The sequence below is a fragment of the Mastigoproctus giganteus genome, chromosome 4 (assembly GCF_048544385.1).
Source record: "Mastigoproctus giganteus isolate SK-2022 chromosome 4, ASM4854438v1, whole genome shotgun sequence".
In the NCBI taxonomy this organism is placed as follows: domain Eukaryota; kingdom Metazoa; phylum Arthropoda; class Arachnida; order Uropygi; family Thelyphonidae; genus Mastigoproctus; species Mastigoproctus giganteus.
In genome coordinates this window covers 94240740-94267288 of record NC_143578.1, presented here as the reverse complement: position 1 = coordinate 94267288, position 26549 = coordinate 94240740, and the positions used below count along the sequence as shown (strand labels likewise).

At 35.8% G+C, this 26549-nt stretch overlaps 1 protein-coding gene across 2 annotated transcripts in view; it reads left to right on the top strand.

The window, feature by feature from the left end:
* LOC150086921 (F-box only protein 33) overlaps positions 1–26549 on the top strand; it is a 145326-nt gene that overhangs the window by 54817 nt on the left and 63960 nt on the right. Inside the window, exon 3 of one of the 2 annotated variants that reach the window (XM_090371681.1) lies at positions 7212–7318. The exons of the other annotated variant lie outside the window; for it this stretch is intronic. Within the exon in view, the coding sequence (XP_090227807.1) occupies positions 7212–7246 (35 nt within the window). The 3' untranslated portion in view covers positions 7247–7318. Of the gene's footprint in view, positions 1–7211; positions 7319–26549 lie in introns of those variants that run through there. 2 annotated transcript variants of the gene reach the window in all.

Sequence of the window (26549 nt, the reverse complement as noted above, 5' to 3'; positions counted from 1 at the left end):
CATTAAATTGAATCAGCAAAACAACAAATGAAATTCTTATTCTTCAATTAACAATTACAAAACAGCAAAAACTTAACAATTACAAAACAACTCATGAGAAGGATGAGCCTTTATACCCGATAATACTGTATTTGGTCCATATTTGAGGCAATATTTGAAATTTCTAATCTCATGTCATCTTCTGGATCAAGTCTGAAATGCTATTTTGTTTTTTCAGTTATAAATTTTGAGAAACCAACCTCATAAATGTGCAGACCGAAAGGTAGCAATCTTTTTTTATCGCCATTTTCGATAATTCTGGATACTCATCTTCAAGAGAAAGTCAAAATTTTTTCAGAAATTGAAACGGGCATATAATGCTTCTTGAAATGGGCATGTAATGCTTCGTCAGACGACAGATTGATAAGATCTTCCTTTTGCTGAATGATAATTTCAGGGCATGAAGAAATATCAAAAGTAAATGGATCACGAATTCAATACAGCTTTTTTCTGGAGATACATTAAACCGTTTGGAGAAATTCTTAATTAGCATTGTTAGGTGAGTGGCAATGATATCCCTAAATTATAAAATGTCAATATTTTGCTATTAACAAAATCAGAAAAGCATGGGAATGTTTCAATATTATTACACTCAAATTCAGTTTTCCAAAGATTAAAAGCTTCTATTTTATCACTGAGTATTATATTTTTTCCCTGTCCTTGAAGACTTAAATTTAAATTAAGTTTTTCAAATGTATCAACAAGGATACTAAGTTTTCCAAGCCATTTTTGATTTGTAAACAATTGAGCAAGGTTCCGATTTTTATTTGATAAAAACAATAAAATTTCATGAAGGAGTTTAATCATGCATGGGTAATGCACACACAGCATTTATACTACAAAGTTAGTTTAATTATGCATTACCCATACATAATTGAACTTCTTCATACTTTTAGGCATTTAGCCAAGAAATCTTTTAGAATAAAACTTCATGTTTGAGATCAAAAAGACATTACAACACTTTACCACTGGATAACCACCTCACTTTAGTATATAAAAAAGTGTTTTATAAGTGGATCCCATTTCATTACAAAGCATAGTGAAAAGTCTGTTATTTAAGCTTCTACTTTTAATAAAGTTAATCACACTGCATCTTTCAAAACTTTGTGCAAATCAGTTTCCATTTCCTTAACTACTAATACTTCCCTATGTATAATGCAATGATTAAAAACTATATTTAGAGCAATTTCTTTACTTTGTCTTGTAAATCTTTATTTTATCCTGTTAGTGTTGCAACACCATCAGTACATTTCATAAAGCATTTGTTCCCCATTAGATTATTTGTTTGAAAGAAAATATTTATAACATCAAAAGTCTTCTCGCCCGCTGTTCTTCCTTCCAAAGCTTTGCAAAATAGAAAATCCTTCAAAATATCTCCCTCGTAGCAGTATCCGACATACACAATAAGTTGAGCAAGGTTTGAAATGTCTGTCGATTCATCTAACTGTATTGTAATAATTGGACTTTCTCTCAAACGATTTAATAAACTGAATTTTATATTGTCCATGATAACCGTAATACACCATGAGACTGTCTCCGGATAGAGGAATGGTATTTAAATAGTTGCTGTACTTTTCTCTATGCATAATTGAAATAATTTTTATTGCAGCAGAAAGAACAAGCGATTCAGCAATAGTATGTGATTTCAAATTTCTTCCTATTGAATATGAAACTTCCAATGATGCTCTTAAAGCTTTACAAGGAACTGCCGTTTGTTTCTTCATGGAAGATTTCAGACCATGTATGGCATTGACATGTCTTTTGAAAAAGGATTCAGTTTTTTTTTTTCATTAGCTCTGGATGTTTCTTATGTAAGTGTCTTTTTGATTTAGCAAGTTTCATGCTTTTGTTAGCCAGTTTTTTGTAACATGTTACGCACACAGGACGTTGCTGATCATCATCATCAACAACACTGTTAAGTGAAGCCATACTTCACAAATTCCTCTTGATATTTTCTGTTCTTTTCATTCCTTTTGATTTGGAATATGATGGCTCTCTACCATGAATTGGTAGTTGCACTACACTTGAAATAGCGTTGGTGTCCAAATTTTCACATGCTATATGTCTTACCTTATTAGCATCTAAAGTAACTGTAGCAACATTATTGTCATCACTCCTTGGCCATTTTGTTCTGATTACCCGACTATTCACGGTAAAATATATATTTTTTTCTTCTTCTTAAAAACAACAATAATATAAAAAGTATCAGAAGAATGAAAAACACATTGAAGTTGACATGAAAGCACTGAATTATGAAGCAGAATAAAGCGTGCATTCAACAGACCTGCTGTATAACATATATTTACTGCCACTGCATATTCGCACCTCTGGCTTTTAGGCAATTTCAGAATTTGTGCTGTGGAATGCATGAATTAAAAGCTAAAGGGACTACCATTCAGCAATTGAGTAGTACTGAGAAATATTAATACATACTGAGAAGTCATCCTAGTCAGCTGCTTTCTGTGTCCATAACCATTGAGCAAATTAAGGTGTATTCCCGACACAGACAGTAAGTAAGAATGCCACCTGTGTCACACGTGTAACCACCCTAAAAAATAGTAGCAGTAGGTTCATTTGTATCTCAGACTTCCGAGTATTAAGGTCTCTACACCTACGGTATTGAAAAAGTAATTTTAACAACAGGTTTTTTTAGCTTTTATGTACACAAAAACTAATTTTATTTAAAAATTCCTACGACCCCTTTAATTTATCCGCAACTCCTCTGGGGATCGCTCCCCACAGTTTGCACACCACTGGGTATATTGCATTATGACTGGAATTTTGCTTAGCATCAATCGCACAAAGAGTGCTATTAAAGCTGTATACTTGGTTCATAGTTTCATATGTTCTTTGCTTATGTTGAAGTTATTTTATCTAGTATAGTATTTTCCAAAAGAAGAAAAGGTAAAATTTTTTCACATATTTGCTTGCTGAATTTTAATCCTTTAGTTTGTGAAAAACAAAACATCATCCTTAGTGTGTGTGTGTCTGCTGATAAAATTTTGTGTGAAAAATGTTTTCCCAAAAAATTTTACTTTAAAACAACCCTTTGGTTGTTAAAATGGATCTACAGCCTAGGACATCAAGACTGAAAAGAAACAAGGGATGGAGAGTATGTTGAAGCTGATAACATTGAATCAGCTCTCTAAAGTATATTATCAGATACTGAAATAGAATTTGATTCAAGTGATGCAGATTCTAAATCTCATTCTAATGCATCTTTTGATGTTAGAATGCTGAAACAACAGATGCCGGAATTACTTGGAATGATGATTCTCCACAGGTGAATCCATTTACTAAAAAGCACCGCCTGCTTGTTCCTTCAAACAGAAGCACCTCAAGGCACAAATAAAAAAGACCCTTGCAAATATAAGTATCAGCAAACATGTTAAATAAAGCATATGAACTTTATTTTGGCTGAAAATTAGGTGATACAGACAAGAAGTGAGCTCCTTATATATACTGCACGAATTGCACAGCATATGTGAGGCACTAGAAGCTTGTAAATTCTTTAAGGTCTGTGAAAAAATTTTTTGGTTAACAACAGAATAGAGAGCTATAAAACCTTGATTGAGAATTTATTACAAACCTCTCAAAATCTCACTTGCAAATGTCTAAAAATACACGGCTAAGGTAAAGAAAGCCAATACGAGAACCACAGGGGAAACTTCTGGAAACTTTTAGTGATTAAAAGGGTTTCCCAGTACCGCAGCTTCTCCCTGCATTCTTAGTAAACAGATGGTGTGTGTGTGTGTGTGTGTTATCGGTAGTGGCAGTAGAAGTCGATAATGATGTATTCATTAGTTTTTTCTTATTATTAAAAGCAGATTATGGGAGTTCATGAGTGGGCTGAAATTTACTTATGGGTACACCCTCCAGACTGCCTGAGTCTTAGGGTGTTTATTTCCCTTCCCGCTGTTTTAAGCTGATACGAAAACAATTTCTACAGACTGTCTGTATTATTGGTATTTGCAGTAGAAGTCATTTTCCTATCTGGTTAAAACAGCAGGAAGGGGGAATAAACACCCTAAGACTGAGGCAGTCTGGAGGGTGTACCCGAAAGTAAAATTTCAGCTACGAAGGCATTACATTCATGAACTCCAATAATCTGCTTTTAATAATGAGAAAAAATTAATCAATACATAGTTATCAACTTCTACTGCCACTACCGATAACATGCACCATCTGTTTACCGAGAATGCAGGGAGAAGTTGGGGTACCGGGAAACATGTTTGACCGCTAAAAGTTTCCCAAAGTTTCCCACGATGGCTTCCTTTACCTTCACCAAATACACTTCCTTTATTCCTGTATAGACTTTTCCCAGATAACCTTGGCAACATTAGTGATCAATACAGTGAATATTTCATCAAAGTATTGCTACAATAGAGAAACATACCAAGGAAGGTGGAAGCCCAGTATGCTGGCAGACTTATTTCTGGACATTGATCAAAGAGGCTCCTGGTCATTACAGGAGCCTCTTTGATCAAAAAGCAAATGGGGGGGGGGGAACTATTTTTATGCCATTTATTGTATTATTTGTTAAAATTTCAGTAAGTGTAATTCTGCATTCCTTGCTGAATCTGTGGGTAAGCAATATGCGACTTTTAAATTTGGATTTAGTTCATAAAAATCCATGATGTATCATATTTCATTATTAAAAAACTTAATTTCTTGTTCAGTGTTATAATCTGATTCTAAATTTGAACAAGCAATAATTAATTTCAATGAATTATATAAGAAAGCATTTTAATAAAGAACCAATTGAAATTCATTCATTGAATTTCATTTATTCTTTAACATTTTGTCATGGAAAATTCAGACTAGTTTAGATTATTTGGAATCCTGAGGCATTATAGGATTTTGGGGCCCTTACTGCTACATATTTTGTGTACTTGGGAGGCATGCACATAGGCTAAATGCCTGTGAAAATACTACTGGGAAAATCACATTTTTAAGTATTAGTATTAATAGTGGCAAATGATGCAAGAAAGTAAGCTTATAAAGCCAAAAAAAAAAAAAAAAACCTACACACTTCACCAATCCATACCTTCTAAGACTTTGTCTAGTTCCTCCTTGAATTTATTAAAATCACCCACTTCCACAATAGCAGATGAAAGTTTATTCCAACAATCAGCCACCTGCTGACTAAAGGTAGACTTCTGCACATCTATCCTGTAACCATCCTTCTTCAACTTGAATTTATGTTCCCTCATTTGTGTAGTCTCAGGAGGAGGAAAAACGCCATCAACATTTAGCTTATTCAAGGCCTTAAACACTTCAAAACTAAAGCCTTTCTTGGCAATTCTCTGTACCCATTACAGCAGATCTATATCCTTCCTAAAGTGAGGCCAAGATGCAGCCTAACCATGTCCTTGTACAAGGGGATAATCACTGCCTTTTCCCTGCTAGCAAAGTATCTGTATGGCATTGACAAAACCCAAGAGCTGGCCTGGCAGGTTGTCTGCACTGCTTAGAGAACTTCACAGCTGACTGCACAATTGCCCCAGGTCTGTTTCATTTTCCAATACCCTGAGGTTAGTACCATATAGTTGGTACTGTAATCTGGGTTTAATGCTACCCGCCTGTAGTACCTTGCATTTGTCAATGTTAAACTTCAACTGCCATTTCTCAGCCCATCAACCTGATTTTCTAGATCTTGTTGCAGTAGATTACCCTGATTACTATCATCAACCGCCCTTCCAACCTTTGTGTTATTTGCAAACTTAGACATTGTGCCTGATATATATTCATCAATATCATTAATAAATATTGAAAACAACAATAGTCCCAGCACTGTACCTTGGGGGACTCCACTAATAACATTAGTTCACAAAGAGCATTGTAACTACTGTTTTCTCCCACTCAACAACTGGTGCACTATGGTCATAGTTGCCGATGCACCTAATAAATCCACAAAAAAACAAACAAGCAAACAACAAATCTCCAACTCAACCATCCCTTTATTCATAGCAGTAACTTGTCCTTAATGCCACATTTCTCCAGTTTGTACAGCAGTCTTTTATTTAATAAATAGATATGGGAGCTGCAATGACTCAATGTTCAGTTATATATCAGTTAGATAAGAAAAGAAGACATTACCTCTATGATGTCTTGTAGATTCAACAACAGAGAGTATCAGCACTTCTGTGCTGATACTCTCTGTTGTTGAATCAACTGTACAAATAGTTTGTGTATTCTTAAGACTCGCAGACAAAATCATTGATTGGTTGCACCCTGGAATCGGAGGCCCGCGGACCCCAATCCCGACCCCAAAATACATCAAACCACCAACCCTAACTAATCTTTGAGTGAAAGACAATAAGTCTGTACTTTAAAAACAAATTAAATGCTTTGAAACCAATTTACATGATGAATCCATTCTTTTAAAACATTAAAAACATAAGAATCCTTTGAGACATTAAAAAACTAAAAGAATTTTGTTACTTCCCTGAAATGGACGGGGCTTTTCAACTAGAGTCATAATCACAGGAAAGTGAAACTGCAGGTATTGCAATGGAATTTATAGCATGGGGATTAGTTGCAATCTTGGCGCATGCGTGTGAAGGACCATGCATCTGAGATGGGGTAGGGGCGACGTACATTGACCGAATTTTGATGTAATTTCATTTCAAGCGTCTCTGCAATTAATAATTTGGTGTAATCATGTTGGATGCTCAGTATTTTAGTTTGGTTGAATAGAAAGGTGTGGCCTTCACTGATCGCATGGAATGCAAGTTCCGAAGCAGAGGAGCAGGACAAAAGGATGGACGTTGAATGTTGCTTCATTCTCATATTTAGTGCACACAAAGTAGATCCCTGGTATGAAGAGTTGCAATCCTTGCAAGATACATTGTAAACTAAATCATTTAATTGGAACGTGGCAGAGGATTGGACTTCACGATTATTAAGGGCTGCATGTAGTTTCATTGCGGTTTGGCTATGATTTTGAATAGTGTCTTTGAAAATACTATAAATAGTATTTTCAAAGTATTTTTGTTTGAACCATTGTTCAGTATACAGTAAAGAAATAAAATATTTTTTTATGTTATTATTATTGATGACTACTGGTGTGGTATTATGTAATCTATTTTTTGCTTGTAACCTTATATCGTTTATAATAGGTAACCTCTATTTTGAAATCTGGTTCTTAATGTTTGTATTTCTGTGTTTAGGGCTGATTCAGATGTTGAGTATTTGTAGGCACTGAGAAATTGATTTAGGATAATAGATCTTTTATAGGTGAAGAGATGAAAGCTATTGTAATGAAGAAGCATTCCTGTGTTGGTGGCTTTTCTGTATATGCTAACTGAATTTTGTTCATAACCCGAGTGAGGGTGAAATTTAAAAAATGTAACAATTTTGTTTCAGTATTTTTGGTTTCTAGTGTAAAGTTTAATCTTGCATGGATATTTTATTAAAGTTCTATAGAACGTCCATATGGTCCTGGTGAATAATCCAAAAATCCCACACCCTCCCAAATTAAATAGAAAGGAAACCTCAGCGCTGCACGACCTTCAAAAAAAACAAAGATATCATGATATAAAAAACAGACAAAGACGATGGTAGACTACTATGGTAGATATCTCAATGATATACTTGGCATCTGTGATGCCAAGTATATCATTGAGATATCTACCATAGCAGGTGACACGTGGAAGAAAGGTGTTAAATGTATTATTTCAATAGTGGTAAGGTATATTTCCACTAGTAAACCACTCGGGTTTAACCCCATGGGTAGGCCAAAAAACTGTTTGAAAACTTTACCTTGGAAGGGTGATATAATTGGCTTCAATTAAAAGTTTCGTCAAATCGAAAATAGCTGTAATTGGGAGTTTTGTATGTTAATAAATAAGCAGTTATTGTTTAACATTTCCCAGACAATGTCCAGGGTGCATTTGACGATCACATTGGTATATAAAGAGGTGACATCTAGGGAAAATAATTATCATTAAGTACTTTATCTTTAATGTTATTAAATAGCAAATCGCTGTTTTTTATCCCAAACTTTATAGTTTGTCCGAAAGGTTTTACATGTATTATATATGTAGGAAGCTGACGCTGAGAATGCTTGTATGAAACGATGGGATGAATGGGGAAACCAGTCTTATGTAGTTTTACCTGGCCAAAAAGTGTGGGTATATTGTACGTCCAGGCTTTTAATTGTTTTAACTGGGCCATTGTAATGTAATTGTTTTTGCAGTATTTCATTAGTCGTATTACACTGGTTGACTAAATTGGAAAACGGTCCGGATTGACTTCTTTGTAAGTTGAGGTATCTGATACTATGGAATATAATTTGTTGATATCTTGCTTGTCTAAAACTACAGCCGTATTGTCTTTGTCTGTTTTTTATATCATGATATCTTTGTTTTTTTTGAAGGTCGTGCAGCGCTGGCTGAGTTTCCTTTCTATTTAATTTGGGAGGGTGTGGGATTTTTGGATTATTCACTATCTGGTTAATCTGTTGAATGATTGTCTTTCTGTGGGACATTCCAAAATCCAAATTCAACATCTATAACAATTTGTTTCTTAGGCAAATTGTGGGGAGGTAAATTGTAATTTAAACCTTTGGACAGAAGCAAAATTTGGTCACAGGTTATGGAGCTTTTAGAGAGATTAGTGATGTGGGGCTGGGAAGGTGTGCCGCAAGTTGAGAGGAGCAGTTTGGAGTAATTAGCGTGAGGATTTCCAGATATCCAGGATAGCCTGTTTAGTTTATTTGTGATGGTAATGTGATAGCATGTTGTAATATAAAATTTCTTCCAGAAAGTCAGTCCAGAGGATATTGCATTATTCTCAAGATGTTTTTATAACCTTTTCCGAAAATTCCTTCAATTCTGACAATGTCACCCACTCCGGAATCTACTGCAGATTCATAATGGAACCACCACCGCTGTGCGTGGCTGTGGGCACTAAACTCTATGCTTGGATCCAAAATCTTCAAATTTGGATTCATCTACCCACAGCACATTTTTCCACTGTTCAATTGTCCAATATCTTTGGCCCTAGCCCACGCTAACCATTTCTTTTAATTTTCTGGTTTTAATAAGGGTTTTCAGACACGAGAGCTTATCTGTTCTTATTGAGCTCAGCTCGGATTTCTGGTGCAGTAAGTCATTGATTGTATTTAGAAATTGTTTTTATGGTCATATCTTGTGCTTCTGTTGTTACATGCAGTCATCCTGATCACGATTTGTCCTTTAAACTGCCACTCTCGTTGAATTGTCGAATGGTAGGTGTGTACTCCTTTAAATGAAAAAAACTAGTTTTTTGCCAATACTTCTCGTGGAATAGCTTGCTGTATTCAGAGTTATAATAGCACTTCTTTTTTCAACACTCAGTTCCTTATTTATTGTCATGTTTATAACAAAATGCACAAAACTTACACCAAGCCTCTTTCTGAATGACAGATGTTTGATTTTATAAGTTACAGCTCTTACTCCTTGATTTATATTATTTCAAAATGCCATAGAATCATATAAAATTTTCTGTAATATTGAAATATGATAGTTCCACTTTCTAGAATCATCTCGAATGCTTATGAATCTTTTGCAATGCTTACCACACTAGAGTTTTATACTTCTTTCTGGAATATTCTAGAAATTTCTTAAATATTATTATTTTTTTTTTGATTTTTGTGTATAATGGAAAATATTATAATAAAAACTGGTAAACAATTTGGTCCTATTTTAATAAAAACTTTGAAAATTAAGAAAAATTAAACATGATTCCAAACTATTAGATGGGAGTGTATATGGGAACTTTATATTAATTTTACCTATGGACAATCATAAACTAAAATGTAACTAATGTTAAAAAGTGTAACATTCTAGAATGTGGATTTCATACATGTAACTTCACAGCCAATTTTCTTCCATGTCATGGCGGACAAGGTGTCAATTAAATGTAATTAGAAATGCACATTTTAAGATTGTGCATTACAGCAGGATGAGCTATAATTGTACATACCTGCTGAAAAGAGAATTTGCTGTTTATTACTTTTAATCCAAGCAGAGGACAATTGTAAATTTTCTGTAACTTACTGCAAGCAACTGCTCTTGCGCAAACCAGCAACCAAGCCTAATGCTACTTCAAAACAGCTGCTAGCATAGAGAGAGAGAGAGAGAGAGAGAGAGTCCACCGTGTGGGTACAGCTGGTAAAATGTACATTTGATTACTCCATTGCTAAATTAGCTTGGCTGCTGTGCGGAATTAAATCTATTTTTCTGCACATAACTTAAGTTGCTATTACAGAAAAGATAGAATGTGGAAGTTGCTTCAAAAGTTTTCCCTTTTGTTTTCCATATTGCTTTGTCAAGCTAAGTTTAAGATAAAACTCAAAACATCCACATTCAAATTGGTAAATTCAAACATTAATGTTATTCTTTATAATGTATAGTTGCATGTAACTGTTTCATTTCAAGCAGCTTCGGTGGTTAATCATTTCCATATGTAGACTTATTCACATATACAAAAAAAGTAAATAAAATAATTCTATATAATCAAGTTATAACATAATCAAACATACAATTTTCAATTTATGGGCATTTTTTCACTTCACTCACAGCTGCTCCAATGCCAAATGTGGTGAATGGTTCATTCAAGTGCTCAATAACCAGCTGAAAGATCTGTAGTGAGAGCAATTCATGCCAAGTTCAAAAGTGAATAAGCAACAGAACTAAGACAGAATTATCAATTTTTTTTTTTTTTTTTTTTTTTGCATGGAATACAGGTATCAAACGGAAAGAATACACTAAAATATGGACTTTTGTAGGTACAATTTGCATAATGAACAAAATGTAATTCTTTTAATGTACAACTTGTACATTTATCTGCATGTTATGATGGCAAAAAAAAAGTTAGCAATCTTTTTTTTTTTTTTCTCTGATGAGAAATTGCCAAATATTTTCCCAGTAAAACTGTTATAGTTCTCATAGTGACTCCTAGATTAACATGTTAAATCAATTACAATTTTCATAAATATGTACACAACAAAACTAGCAGTTTCTCAACATTTTAATTGAACAAAATTCTGTAATGATATGTAAAATAAGAATATTTGACAGAAATTTTCAATTAATACTGATGTTTACTTATATCGTTCAAATACTTTGAACCAATTTAAATAAAACATTTTTGTCCCTTGAACTTCGAATTTATCATGATATACTATACACAACCTTCAAATGACATTCTGTACTTAAGATCACATGCTATCTACATGAAAAAGACAATACTACAGATCACACAGCACTCAAAACTCGCTTTTGGTTAAGCCACTGACAAAAATCAGAATGGCATTCTTATGGACAGTTGATTATCTAGCCTAGACTGAACAAAAGAAAATTGTACTTTGTTTTGACTAATATATACACAGAGTGGTCGGTTTGTTAGGCACATCATCATCCAAGAAAATCAACTGCTCTGTCACAGTGTAATTTGTTCATACTAGGTTATTTGAATGCAGGTAGTCAGACACAACTGGATACATGTGTCTGAATGAACCAACAGAACAACCAAAATGACAATAATGGGCTGCACCAGTCATGTCAATGCAAGTATCACAGACCCAGCCAACATCCTGCTAAGTGGGGGGGACTTGAATATTTTCTAGTTGTAAATAGATTGGTCTAATCATAAAACACTCAGCTAACAATTCTTGTAGCCATAAACAGCTTACTGATGCAAGATGCTAAAAAAAGAATCAGTCTGACGGAGTAGTCATTCAAATGACAATATAGCACAACAGGGTACAAAGGGTTATATTTGAGTATACAGTGCATTGGACCCTGCCACGAACAGTATTCATAACAGGGTCCAATGCATTTAGTGAATGTAATGAACTTTCAAATAAACTGCCAAGGAACATTTGAGGAACACAAAAAAAGGTTACCTGCTAATACAAATCCCTGTTCCATTAAATGGTATTGTAAGAGTAAACTGAATCAGTGGACCCCATCTGTCAGGCATCAAACACTGCAGACTGGCAGTGATAGTGTAAGAAGCATGCGTCCATGACACTTGTCCAAGTAGGTTGCTGCATTTAGAAATGCATCCTCTGATGCGTTTATAAATGCAACAACCCACTTAGACAATGCAGACAGCCATACAATCCCTTCATGATCAGTCTATCCTCGTAATGAGTTATTTCAATCAGGAAAATATGCTATATCATATGGTATGGACAGTTTGGAGAATGGCCCAAGAAAACAGGGGCAAACTTTACTGTACTTCATTTGGCTACTTTAGTCACCAATTTTCAACCCAGTTGAACATTTATGGTGTGGGGTGTTTGCAGCAGGGATCCTCTTTTAATACTATGAGAGGCAACTGATAAGCTCATGTGTGAAATAGTTATCTGCTGTCTGTTATATAGTTATTATAATTGAATTTCAAAATTTATTCAACCTCCACCCCCCAGAACTGAAAAAGTGAAATGAACTAATTGTTCTGTTTCGTCAGGAAAATACACCACTGCTCCAGCCACACACGGAACAGATCATCTTGTACTAATGCCCCATTCACACACATTCTCCAGATGGAGCATCCAGAGAACTGTTTGTTTGGATTAATGAAAAGATATTCAAAAGTAATGAAATGTGATGATGTCATTGGTACTGTTGAACTCTGATTAGACTCAAGATGTTGCCTAATACAAACAAGGGATAACAATACAGAAAAATCACTGTAAAGTGTACTGACATCAGAGGTGATATGTGGAAAAAATCAATTTTTGTTGCTATTTTTTTTCTTGCTTAGACTACATCAGTCACCCTGCATAGAATGAAGAAATTTTCCAATAGTAAAGAAAGTCATGTGTGCCAAATAAATTTCTTAAAATATTTTCTTTAGAGAAATAAAAATGGGTAAGTGCCATTTTTCATGTGAAAGTTCATTGTTACTTATCCTGACACAGTTAAATTTATTTGTATGTAAATGCTTGGATTAGTTAAAAAAAAAAAAAAAAAAAAAAAAAAACACTTAGTCAAAAAAACAATATTACTTTTTCTGAGAAAAACAGTTTGCAAAATTACATGAGTACATTAATATTATGTGCACTTTAGAAAAGTTATTCACATGACAAAATCTACTGAAATATATTTTTTTATTTGTTTCATCAAATATATAAATTGAAAACTGAATCAACTAATACTTTAATGCTTATATTTTGAGTTTTTTTTTCTTATTTTTGAGTAGTGCTAATAAAAGTTTTTCTTTGAAAATGACGTTTAAAAAAGTTTTCAAATTTTAAAAAATTTTAATTAAAAAAATAGTTTCAAATAATAATGAAATCCATTAAAATGTCCGGCATTGGTATACTGCAAGCAGGATTTTTTAAAAAAATCAAAAGTAGTTTTTCCAGAAATAAAAACAAATTTGGGAACTTGTGAGGTCCCATGCACTCTTTTTTTTGTCACTGTTGGGGATGTACCTACTGCTAGGTTAATGCTTATCCTTCAGAGTGAGCTGGGATTAGAAGTGAGTTTCTCTGGGTTCAATGCTTGGACCAGTATTTCTGAATGGACCACTACTTCTTTAAATGACATTGGTGAAGTGATACAGGATTGATGTCAAGATTGGGAGAGTAGTAAATGACCTTAAGGATGATTTGGATAAGCTTCAAGGATGATCACAAAAGTGCCAGCTGTGTTTTAATACTTCAAAATTCAAGGTTTTACACTTGAGAAATAACAACCCAGAACTTGTATGCTTGGAAGGATTGAATTAAAAATGGAAGAAGAAAAGGATTTGGGAGTCACAATACAGATATATATGTTCTCCACATACCGTAGACAGGGTGGTGGGCTTGTGGTGTCCTGTAATTGATTGATCAAATACAGTCGATTCCGGTTAATTGGGACATATCGGGACAGATCACTTTGGTCCAATTAAGCGGCTGCCTCAATTAAGCGAAATTTTAATGAGCTGAAAAGCACATTCTAACGGAGGCAAAAAGGTATGAATAAAATAAAGGGAATGTGGTATTTAAAGAAAGCGCACTGTATTTATGTTATATTGGTACAAACATTTATTTAAAAATAACTAAAGCTAAAAGCAAACAAAATGTATGTATGTACATATGTAAAATGAAGATACAGTACAGAATAATGTCCGTGTCAAGCAAAGATTACACATTACTTAAGGGTTCTTACTTTGAAAAAAATTATGAAATGTACCCTGACGTGTTCTCTTTATGGACTGCAATTGAACCAAGTCTGTGCAGGTGATAAAGGACTTCATTGCCTTCCTGCATGAAATAACATCTCAATTCAGCGATACATTTCTTAGCATCCTGGTTAGTCACTCGCTTAGGTATATCATCGTCATCATTTTCTTGGTCTTTTGGTGTCTCTGAGTGTTTTGCCGTAATTTGTTCAATAATCGTTTCCTCATAATCTTCATTTTCATCGTGGCATTGAAGGTCATCGTCAATCGTTAAAAATTCTTCACAATTTTGGACCTGTTGCAGTTCCAAAGCCATTTCATTTTCTGTACAGCTTATTGCATCTGAATCACAATTAGTCGTGAAACCACATTTAGCAAAATAATTCCGAATTGTTTTGCTGCTTATTCCTCGCGAGCTATTGGCAATAAACTGTACAGCTTTTAACATTGAAACTTTTGCACTAACCTCCATTGATTTTGAAGATGATGTCAGCAGATTTTCCTCATTTGCTTCAAGGATGTGATTAACCAGCTTTCCACGATAATAGGTCTTCAAATTTTTTATAATCTCGCATCTGTAGGCTGTATCAGGGATGTGGTGTTAGGGAGTAAAAATTCCAGTTCAATATTTTTTTAAACCATCTACATTAGTGTGCAGTGCAGTTCTCCAATATCAACAGAATTTTTCTGGACTTCCGTTGCAGTTCCGCGTCCCAGTTCATTAGCCATTGCGTAAAAATATATGTGGTCATCCACGCCTTCTTATTGGCATAATACGAAACTGGCAAACTGCCTTTTGTTAAGCCCCTTGAAACAACGAGGTGTGGCACTTTTACCAATAACCAAAAGTTTTAGTTTATCATTTCCTGACATGTTTGAGTAGCACAACACTGTTACACCATCCATTGCTTTCTTTGAACCGGACAGTTATGTGTTGATAGCTGAAGGAACCATCCGGCGTAGCATGATAATACAGACCTGTATTATCATGCTACGCCGGATGATAATACAGACCTGTTTCATCGGCATTGTAAATGTCATCCCCGCTAAATTTTTTAAGCAACTCTGGCAGTTTTTCAGATTTCCATTGCTCAGCACTTGTAGCATCAGCACTGTCCTCGCCATATGCTTTTTTGTAACTAATGTCATGTCTACACTTCCATCGAGACAACCAACCATCCGTCGCTTTGAAATTTACATTGCCAACTCTTCTGACTTGGTTTTTAGCATAGGGCCGCTTACACGCACTTCTTGTTTAGATACAGTGGAAAAGCATCTTCGACGTCTGGATCTTTGCCTTTCCTCTTTCGCTTATAAGATGTTTTCTTTAAATCCACGTGCAATGTCCACTCCTAAGTTTTTCTTGTTGCTGTAGCAGTCGTGAAATTGTAGATTTTGGCACCTTTATTTGTCAAGAATAGGGATTTTTTTTCTGAAAGCGACAAATCTTTATGTGGCATCTTGACAAGGGTCTTAAATGTACTGAAAAAAAGGGGAGGGGGGAAACCAAAATCAGTGCACTTTGTGGTACAGTTTTTAATCTATTTTAACCCACAAGATGTATACATATGTACCTAGTGAGATCGTAAACAACTGCAAGCAAAATTTCTTCAGAATCTGATTACCATGACACAGAACAAATGTAAAACAACTGCTGTACAGCATGACTTTTCAATAACTGACTCAGCTGCTGCCTGCATGATCTCTTTGTTACGAACCATCTAAATTAGTTTATTGTTCGATAAACTATATTTAGATGTTTGTGTGCGCCATCTAAATATAGTTTATTGTTCAATCACAACCTTCATTGCCACAATTAAACGACGAGTTGGCCCAAATAAGCGAAACAAATTCAGGCAAAATATTTATTTTGTTTCTGTTCTTCATAATTTGCCCCAATTAACCGGAATGCACTGTATTTGCTTTTATAGATAGGGAGGTCATAATCCTGTTATATAAAGCAGTTGTGAACCCACACTTGGAATACTATGTCCAAGTATAGGGATGTAGTTTGCACCTAAAAGAAAAATAAAGGGGAAAAAATCGAGTTTGTTGAATAGGTACAAAGACTGGTGTAACTAGTTTGATATGCCTAGGTGTATTTGTATGTAAGGGTTCCTGCTGGGTTTTTTTTTACCCCCCACAGAAAGCTTGAGTTCTGATGATTAATTTAAAGATTACTTTTTTTATTAATGCTCTGATTTGATGACCTATTCTTATAGCTGGTTAAACCCCTGACATAAATAATTTGATATGCGATACTTTGTTAAGAAAGGAATTAAGTATATAAATCCTCAAGGGATTTCACAATCATAACTCATAAAACATGGTCAATAAAACTAACTCTGACAGTCCTAATGTTTTATGGTGTGAGGTGTTTGCAGCAGGGATCCTCTTTTAATACTATGAGAGGCAGCTGATAAGCTCATGTGTGAAATAGTTATCTGCTGTCTGTTATATAGTTATTATAATTGAATTCTTTGCTTTAATGTTTTCTAAGGGAATAATAGTAATATATATTAGAACTTAAGAGTTTCATGCATCAGGACAGGTCAATAAAATTTGTCTTCCGTTATAAAATTGAAAGTTTCCATGCAAAAACAAATGAATCCAAGATGATGCGGTGATCATTTCTAGAACATCCTTTCAAGATAACAATAAATAAAAAATGTTACCTTAATCTTATAGTTGTCTTCCTCCTAAGTTTGAATGTTATCTAGGTAGTGAGAAAAACTTTTTAATCCTCCTCATGTATAACTGAATGTAGCTGCTAATGACTGACATCGTAGATTTTAATAATAACATTTTCCTTGTCAAGGGATTATAGCTACATGTATTTGACATTGTACCAAATTTTGTACACATGTTAAATATTTATCCTAACTTTCATTATGGCATTCAGTAAACTTTATCATGACCATGGAGCATAACAATAAATTTTAATGTCTGCCTTTGCTTTCGTAAAGGTGACTACAGGGGTCTGAGACAGTTTTTAAATTCTGTACAGTGGGATCAACTGATGGTGTTACCAGTGTTGAATTCTAAATGGGAAGCCTTTGGGGACTTAATTTTGGAGGCTACTAGGCTTTTCATTCCAACTAAGAAATACTCTTCAAGGTTTAGGCCTAAATGGATGCCAGATGAATAAATGAGGCTCGTGGCAGAAGAGAAAAATGTATGGGATGCATATAAAGTATCAGGTGACACAGAAGCCTATGGCAGATATAAACTAGTCTGTAATCAAGTCACAAAGTTAGGCAAGCAAAGGCAGATTGTGAGAAATCTTTGGCAAAGCATGCAAAGAAAAACAGAGTTCCTTACTTATATAAACTCTAGAAGGAAAGGGATCAATCAGATTAGACCACTTAACATAGATGGGTTGACTATTGATGATCATGCTCAGGTAGCTGATAAAATGAATGAGTATTTTGCATCTACATTCACACATGAGGAGTTATTCAATGAGGGGAGTGCCAGATGTTTATCAAACTCTAACAGGGAGTGATTTTGTAATAACTGAGAGCAAAGTGGAGGAGAAATTGTTGAAGTTAAATGTAAAAAAGGCACCTGGGATGGATGGGATCTATCCAGTTTTATTAAAGGAGGCAGCAAAGGAAGTAAGCAAAACATTTAGCCATAATTATGAGAGCTTCCTTGGACTCGGGGGAGGTCCCCATAGACTGGAAGTGTGCAAACGTATCGCCAATTCACAAAGGGAGTTTATAAGGTGACACAAGTAACTACAGACCTGTTAGTTCAGCTTGTGTTCCGGGGAAAATAATGGAATCACTGGTTAAAGAAGCATTGCAGGACCATCTAGACAAGACTGCAGTAATAGTTAAGACACAGCATGGGTTTGTTAAAGGGAAGTCTTGTCTGACCAATTTGATTGGATACTATGATGTGGTCACAAAGGAATTGAATGCCAAAAATAATTTTGATATCATATACTTGGATTTCAGGAAAGCTTTTGGTACTGTTGCACATGGAAGACTGCTGTACAAATTGGAGAGGTATGGCATTAAGGGTAAGTTGCTACAATGGATGAAGGGATGGTTGAGAGGGAGATGACAGACAGTAGTAATCAATGGGCACTGCTCTTTGTGGACAAATGCTATTAGTGGAATTCCCCAGGGTTCAGTGTTGGGCCCATTGCTGTTTTGTATATTTATCAATGATATTGATGAATGTATATCAGGTTTAATGTCCAAGTTTGCAGATGATACAAAGGTTGGCAGGGATGTTAACGACAGTAATGCCAGTATGCTACTCCAACTGGATCTAGATAAGTTGGGCAAATGGGCTGAGAAGTGGCAACTGAAGTTTAACATTGACAAATGCAAAGTACTGCATATGGCTAGCAATAACCGAAGAGAAATTTACCATGTGGTACTGCACTCAGGGAAGTAGAAAGTGAAAAAGACCTGGAGGTAATTGTGCAGTCAAATATGAAGTTTGCTGACCAGTGCAGATGGGCTGGCAGGGCAGGTCATGGAGTCCTGTCAATGATATATAGGAATTTTGCTAGCAGGGACAGGGAGGTGATTATCCTGTTATACAAGGCAATGGTCAGGCCACATCTGCGTGGCCTGACCATTGCCTTCTACTGTGTACAGGTCTGGAGGCTTCATTTTTAGGAAGAATGTAGAGTTGCTAGAACGAGTACAAAGAAGGGCAACAAGATTGGTGAGGGGAACAAAGGGGTGCTCTTACCAAGCTTATGTTCTGCAAATTTCAGCACTTGGAGAGTAGGCACCTGCGAGATGATCTGATTGAGGTGTATAAGGCCTTGAATGGGTTAAGCAAACTTAATGTTGATGGGATGCTTCCTCTTGCTCAGATTAAGAACCTGAGGAGGCATAGATTCAAATTATATAATAGATGTGTGGAAATTTGCCTTTAGCCAGCATTGCAGGATCATCTAGACAAGACTGCAGTAATAGTTAAGACACAGCATGGGTTTGTTAAAGAGCAGTGTTGTCTGACCAATTTGATTGGATACTATGATGTGGTCACAAAGGAATTGAATGTCAAAAATAATTTTGGTATCATATACTTTAGTCAGCAGGTGGTTGATTGGTGAAACAGACTTCCATCTTTTGTTGTGGAAGTTGATAGGATAAATAAATTTATGGCTGAACTGGACAGGCATTTGGAACGAATGGAGGAGTGAAATGGGAGGGGTTTTTTTTTTTTTTTTGGCTGATGCTGCATAAGCTTGTTTTCTTGCATCATATTCCTCTACTAATGCTGATCCTCATGTATAACTGAATGTAGCTGCTAATGACTGACATCGTGGATTTTAATAATAACATTTTCCTTGTAGCTACATATATTTGACATTGTACCAGATTTTGAACACATGTTAAATATTTATACTAACTTTCATTATGCCATTCATTAAACTTTATCATGACCGTGGAGCATAGAAATAAATGTTAATGTCTGCCTTTGTTCCAAGAAACAATCAAACAAACAAAATACCACACCAAAATCTGTACTGTTTAAAGCTCCATAACACACTTCTTGTTTACTTTTTGAACATTTCTAACACCTGGTAATGGCTGTTTCACTCTGTATGTCATCTGACGACAACTTCCAGTTTCTAGACTTCAGAAAAACATGGCTGACTTACAGGCGGTGTTCATAACGCATTCGCTGTCACCGAGTTGTGACTGAGACTTGCTAATAACACCTCTTTGTAAGCAGAAATACAACATAGGAAGTCCTTCTAATCAAGGTAAGTACAAATTAATTAATTGATTTGACAAGTTTATTGAAAATTTTATCTATAAATAATAGCTCTTAAAATTCTTAGCTTGAGCAATTAATGTTGCCATTGTTTATTGGCAATATGACTAGGCCTAATGCAACAGTAAATGACTGTCAATGAACGAACTTTCTAATTAAGGATGAAACTTCTATAAATCACATTTAAACTTGTAAACAGAACTGGAATTTGGGGAGTACAATGTGTACAGAAAGAATACACAGGATAGAAAGGGAGGATGGGTTATGCTATTAGTTAAGAAACACAAAATCCAAGGAAGTGAAGCCAATCGACATCTCTGGAGAGTGCAGTGTCTAGTCAGTTTGGTGTGACATAAGCATTGAGAGATCAAAATTGAGAGTAGGAGTGTGCTATAGGCCTAATGAGTAAAATAAGAAACTGGACAGGGAAATAGTGGGCCAGTAAATCAGAAAGTCTTATAATGGGGGATTTTAATTTCCCAGATATTGACTGGAATTTGTGGGTTGGTCACTCATACACTAGCAAGGCTTTTGTGGATTTATTGGATGATTGTTTTCTACATCAGCATGTCCGGGAGGCAACTAGAGGGAGTAATACTCTTGATCTGATTATCAGTAGTGATTCTTCATGCATTAAGAATCTGCAGATAAAGGAACCACTAGGTGGCAGTGAGCACAGTGTGCTGAAGTGAGATTTACTCAAAGAGGTAACTACCATCAGGGGTAAAGGGAAGGGTTTTTGCTTTCGTAAAGGCGACTACGATGATCTGAGACTATTTAAATTCTATACATTGGGACCAACTGTTGATGTTACCAACAGCAAATTCAAAATGGGAAGCATTCAAAGAATTTATCTTGGAAGCTACTAGGCTTTACATACCAACTAAGAAATATTGTTCAAGGTTTAGGCCTAAATGGAAGTCAGATGAGCTAATGAGACATATGGCAGAGTAGAAAAATGCATGGGATACATATAAATTAATGGGTTACATGAAAGCCTATGATAGATATAAGCTGGTCTGTAACAAAGTCACAAAGGAGATTAGGCAGGCAAAGGTAGATTATGAGAAATCCTTGGCAAAGGATGCAAAGAAAAACAGAAAAGAGTTCTTTACCTATGTAAACTCTAGAAGGAAAGGGATGAATCAGATTGGTCCACTGGATATTGATGGTTCAACAGTTGAGGATCCTGCTCAGGTGGCTAACAAACTAAACGAGTATTTTGCATCTACATTCACACATGAGGAGTTGTCTGGAAGGGGAATGCCAGTGGTGAAGTAAACTCTGGCAGTGAGCTAGATGAATTTGTAATAACTGAGAGGAAAGTGGAGGAGAAATTGTTGAGGATAAACATAAAAAAAGCACCCAGGGTGGATGGGATCTATCCAATTATATTAAAGGAGGCAGCAAAGGAAGTAAGCAAACCCTTAGCCATAATTATTTAGGGCTTCTTTGGACTCAGGGAAGGTACCCATAGACTGGAGATGTGCAAATGTGACCCCAATTCACAAAGGAGGATCAAAGGCTGACACAAGTAATTATAGACCTGTGAGTTTAACTTCTGTTCCAGGAAAATTAATGGAGGCACTGGTTAAAGAAGCACTGCAGGATCATCTAGACAAGACTTCAGTTATAGCTCGGATACAGCATGGTTTTGTTAAAGGAAAGCCTTGCCTGACCAATTTACCCAAGCACGGTACTAAGTACTATAGGTTCTAATACCTCTCGTGTTTGGGGTTCACATAAAAAAAAAAAAAAAAAAAAAAATTGCTGCTATGGATAAAGGGATGGTTGAGGGGGAGAAGACAGAGAGTGGTAATCAATGAACACTGCTCATCGTGGACTAATGTTATTAGTGGAGTCCTTCAGGGTTCAGTGTTGAGTCCATTGTTGTTTTCTGTATTTATAAATGATGTTGATGATGGTATATCAAGCTTAATGTGCAAGGTTGCAGATGATAAAAAAGGTTGGCAGGGTTGTTTAGCACACTACTGATGCTATTCTGCTGCAACAGGATCTGAAAAGGTTGAGCAGATGGACTGAGAGGTGGCAAATGAAGTGTAACATTGACAAATGTAAAGTACTACATATGGGAAACAGTAACCCTAGAGCAATGTATCAACTGTGTGGTACTACACTGACAGTGGTAGAGAATGAAAAGGACCTGGGGGTAATTGTGCAGGCAGATATGAAGTTCTCTGAGTAGTGCAGATGGGCTGCAAGAGTAGCTCATGGTGTCTTGTTAATGATATACAGGAATTTTTCTAGCAGGGATAAGGAAGTGATTATTCCCTTCTATAAGGCAATGGTGAGGCCACACCTTGAGTACTGTATACTGTATTCCCTTGTATAAGGCAATGGTGAGGCCACAACTTGAGTACTGTATACTGTATTCCCTTGTATAAGGCAATGGTGAGTCCACTCCTTGAGTACTGTATACAGGTCTGGAGGCTTCATTTCAAGAATGATGTAGAGCTGCTGGAATTAGTACAGAGAAGGGTAACAATATTAGTGAATGGAAGAAAGGGTTGCTCTTATGAAGAAAAGCTTAAGTTTTGCAAATTACAGTGTCTGGCGACTAGGCACCGGCGAGGTGATCTGATAGAAGTGTATAAAGCCTTGAATGGTTTGAGCATGCTCAGTGCCAATGGGATTCTTCCTCTTGCTCAGAATAATCACCTGAGAGGTCATAAATTCAAATTGAGGAAAGACAGAGGTAGGATAGATATGTGGAAATTTGCCTTTAGCCAGCGGGTAGTTGGTTGGTGGAACAGACTTCCATCCCTTGTTGTGGAAGTTGATAGCCTAAATAAATTTAAGGCTCAGCTGGACAGGTATTTCAAATGAATGGAGGGGTGAAATGGGAGCGGTTTTTTTTTTTTTTTTTTTGGCTGATGCTGCATAAGCTTGCTTTCTTGCATCATATTCCTCTACTAATGCTAATTAATGCAATGAAAACCAAATTTAGGCACAGTAATCTTTTACGGTGGCATACTTTTGGTTAAATTAGTAAAGGCATCCATATGAGAAAACACTTTGGTTTAACTAGATACTTTAGATGAGATCTGATTTAAGTGTATAAGACTTTGAAGCCAGAGGGATAGTGAAATGAATGCAGGTGAAAGTTTCACAGTTATGAATGATTCCGCAGGGTAATGATTGATGATACATTTATATCATCAGTCATCATATAAAGTGTTAAATATTAGTTGGATTTTGTTTTAAAGTTGTGTGCAATAGTTCTCTGGAAAATTAGCTAGAGTGTAGTAAGTTATCCCATATGCTCTTGTCAGTAAGCAAAATGACTGAGAAGTTGTGATTCACAATCAAGCAGAAAGCTAATGTGCTGCTCTCCTTTGCCAGAACATTGGAACTGCTGTTTTTTGAGACTTTTTGCAGAAATTCATTGGGCACCTGCAAGAAACACTATACTTTATTTATCCAAGCAGTTGAAGAGGAAGTTTGCGTAAAGGGACAAAAATGACCCTGGAGTGGCCAGTGTTCATTCTCCAGAAAATGTTCAAACCAAAAATGTTCTAGGTTTCAGTTCAAGAAAACCAACAAGAAAAGTGAACTTGTTAAATCATGGTTTAATAGACCATTCTTCAACAAAAATGTTAACTCACAGTGGTACCCGTATATGCTTTTAAATGACTTTTCTACCACAGCTCATGGCAACTCAGCTTCTCATAGACACCTAGTAGTAGTTTATGCAAGACAGTAAGTTATGTTACTTTACATACAGCTAATATCAGGTTGAATTTTGTGCACACTGTTTTTGGCCCTCACATATTGTAATATAGTAGAGTCCTGATTATCTGAGATAATGTGGACTGAGGGAACCTGGGATAATAAAAAACTCGAATAACACAAGGTTTGGTAAATTATTATTAAAAAAATAAACTGGATTAACATGATGATGTACACTATTTTCAGGTTAGACCTACTTATCGAACATAATAACATTTAAAGTATACAACAAAGCACTACACCTTAATATCATAAAAAATTCCTTAATTGGTTTCTGTTTCATAGAAGCTCCTCGCTTTTTAGCTGCTATATTTTGTAGGTGCCTAAGTAACAAAACATTGGCGGTGTAGTATCCTCCTGGTTTACAATATAACGTAAAGCTTATTCAATAGCATTTAGAACTTCCGTGTGCGTAATTTTTTTTTTTAGTTTCTGTGCAGTCATTTTCACTTCATCTTTTTGTTCGTCAACAAGCTTTACGATCATGTCATCAGTCATTTCCAGCTGTTCATCAGAATTCATCCACTCTTTAATATCCTCTATATTAAAAGTGCCCGAAACAGGAAGGTCATTGGCTAGTTCTAAATGGGTTTTCTCACCTCTTTCATCTTCATTTGCCATCTCATTCTCGTTGATTTCATTTTAGGAGCATAAAATATTTTTTCTAGGATTTAATAAGAGTAGATGTTTTAACATTGTTCCATGCTTCTGCCAACCAGTAAATAACACTCTTGATGTTTATTTTTTTAAGATTCTCAACAACACTGGTCCCTGTTTCAAGATTTGAAGCAGATTTTTTTAGAAACATTGCTTATAGTTGTATTTTACAGTCTCCAAAACACCTTGATCTGGAGGTTGAAGAAGGGATGTCACATTAAGTGGCAAAAACAGAGCTCTGATGTCACCAAAATGTAGTTCACTTTTATCTGGATGGGATGGAGCATTGTCAAAATTAAAATTGTTTTATGGGGAACATTATTTTCATTCAAAAATTTTTTTTTTTTGTGCTAGGAACAAACTCTTCATGAAACCATGTTTTAAACAAACTTGAATCCATCCACACATTTTTTTGATTTGCGTAGCTAACAGCGAAACATTTTACAATTTTTTAAAGCTTGGAGATCCTTTGGCTTCAGTTTTAATAACTGCTAGTTTAATATTATGCCCCCCCCCATTGAATTTGAACATGCCATTATTGTCATTCTCCCCTTACTTCATTTATAGGAACTGCTAGGTGAGAGTGATCACGTGTATTGATGTGGGATTTACTTAAAGATGTGACTACCTTCAAGGGTGAAGGGAAGGATTTTTGTAAAGGTGACTACAGTGGTCTCTGACAGTTTTTAAATTCTATGCAGTGGGATCAACTGATGATGTTTAAAACAGCGAATTCTAAATGGAAACTTTCAAGGAAATAATCTTGGAAGCTACTAGGCTTTTCATACCAACTAAGAGACATTGTTCAAGATTTAGACCTAAATGGATGTCAGGTGAACTGATGAGGCTCATGGCAGAGAAGAAAAATGTATTGGATGCATATAAATTATCAGGTAACACAGAAGCCTATGGTAGATATAAGCTAGTTTGTAATCAAGTAACAGAGGAGGTTAGGCAAGCAAAGGCTGATTACGAGAAATCCTTGGCAAAGGATGCAAAGAAAAACAACAAAGACTTCTTTACTTATGTAAACTCCAGAAGGAAGAGAATGAATCAGATTGGTTCTCTTGATGTTGGTGGTTCGACTGTTGCAATCCTGCTCGGAGAGCTGACAAACTGAATGAGTATTTCGCATCTACGTTCACACATGAGGAATTCTGTAAGGAAGGTGAGGAACTCTAACAGGGAGCTAAACGATTTTGTAATAATGGAGAGCAAAGTGGAGAGAAATTGTTGAAGATAAACATAAAAAAGGCACCTGGGCAGATGGAATCTATCCAGTTATACTGAAGGATGCAGTGAGGAAAGTTAGCAAACCCTAAGCCATAATTATGAGAGCAACCTTAGATTCATGGAAGGTTCCCATGGACTGGAGATGTGTAAATGTGTCTCCATTTCACAAAGGGGGTTTAAAGGGTGACAAATAATTATAGACCTATTAGTTTAACTTCTGTTCCGGGGAAAATAATGGAGTCACTGGTTAAAGAAGTGATGCAGGATTACCTAGACAAGACTGCAGTATAGTTCAGACACAGCATGGGTTTGTTATGGGGAAGTCTTGTCTGACCAATTTGATTATATACTACGATGTGGTCACAAAGGAACTGGATGCAAAAAATAATTTTGATATCATATACTTGGATTTCAGGAAAGCTTTTGATACTGTTGCACATGGAAGACGTCTGTACAAATTGGAGTGGCATGGCAATAAGGGCAAGTTGCTGCAATGGATAAAGGGATGGTTGAGTGGGAGATGGCAGAGAGTGATAATAAATGGACACTGCTCTACGTGGACTAATGTTATTAGTGGAGTCCCCCAGGGTTTGGTGCTGGGCCCGTTGTTTGTGCATTTATCAATGATATCAATGAAGGTATATCAGGCTTAATGTCCAAGATTGCAGATGATACAAATGTTGACAGGGTTGTTAATGACAATAAAGACAGTATGCTACTGCAACAGGATCTGTAAAAGATAGGCAGATGGGCTGAGAAGTGGCAACTAAAGTTTAACATTGACAAATGCAAAGTACTGCATATGGGTAGCAGTAACCCAAGAGAAACCTACCAACTGTGTGATAATACACTCAGAGAGGTGAAGAATGAAAAAGAACTGGGGGTAATTGTGCAGTTAGATATGAAGCTCTCTGAGCAGTGCAGACAGGCTGCCGGAGCAGGTCATGGAATTT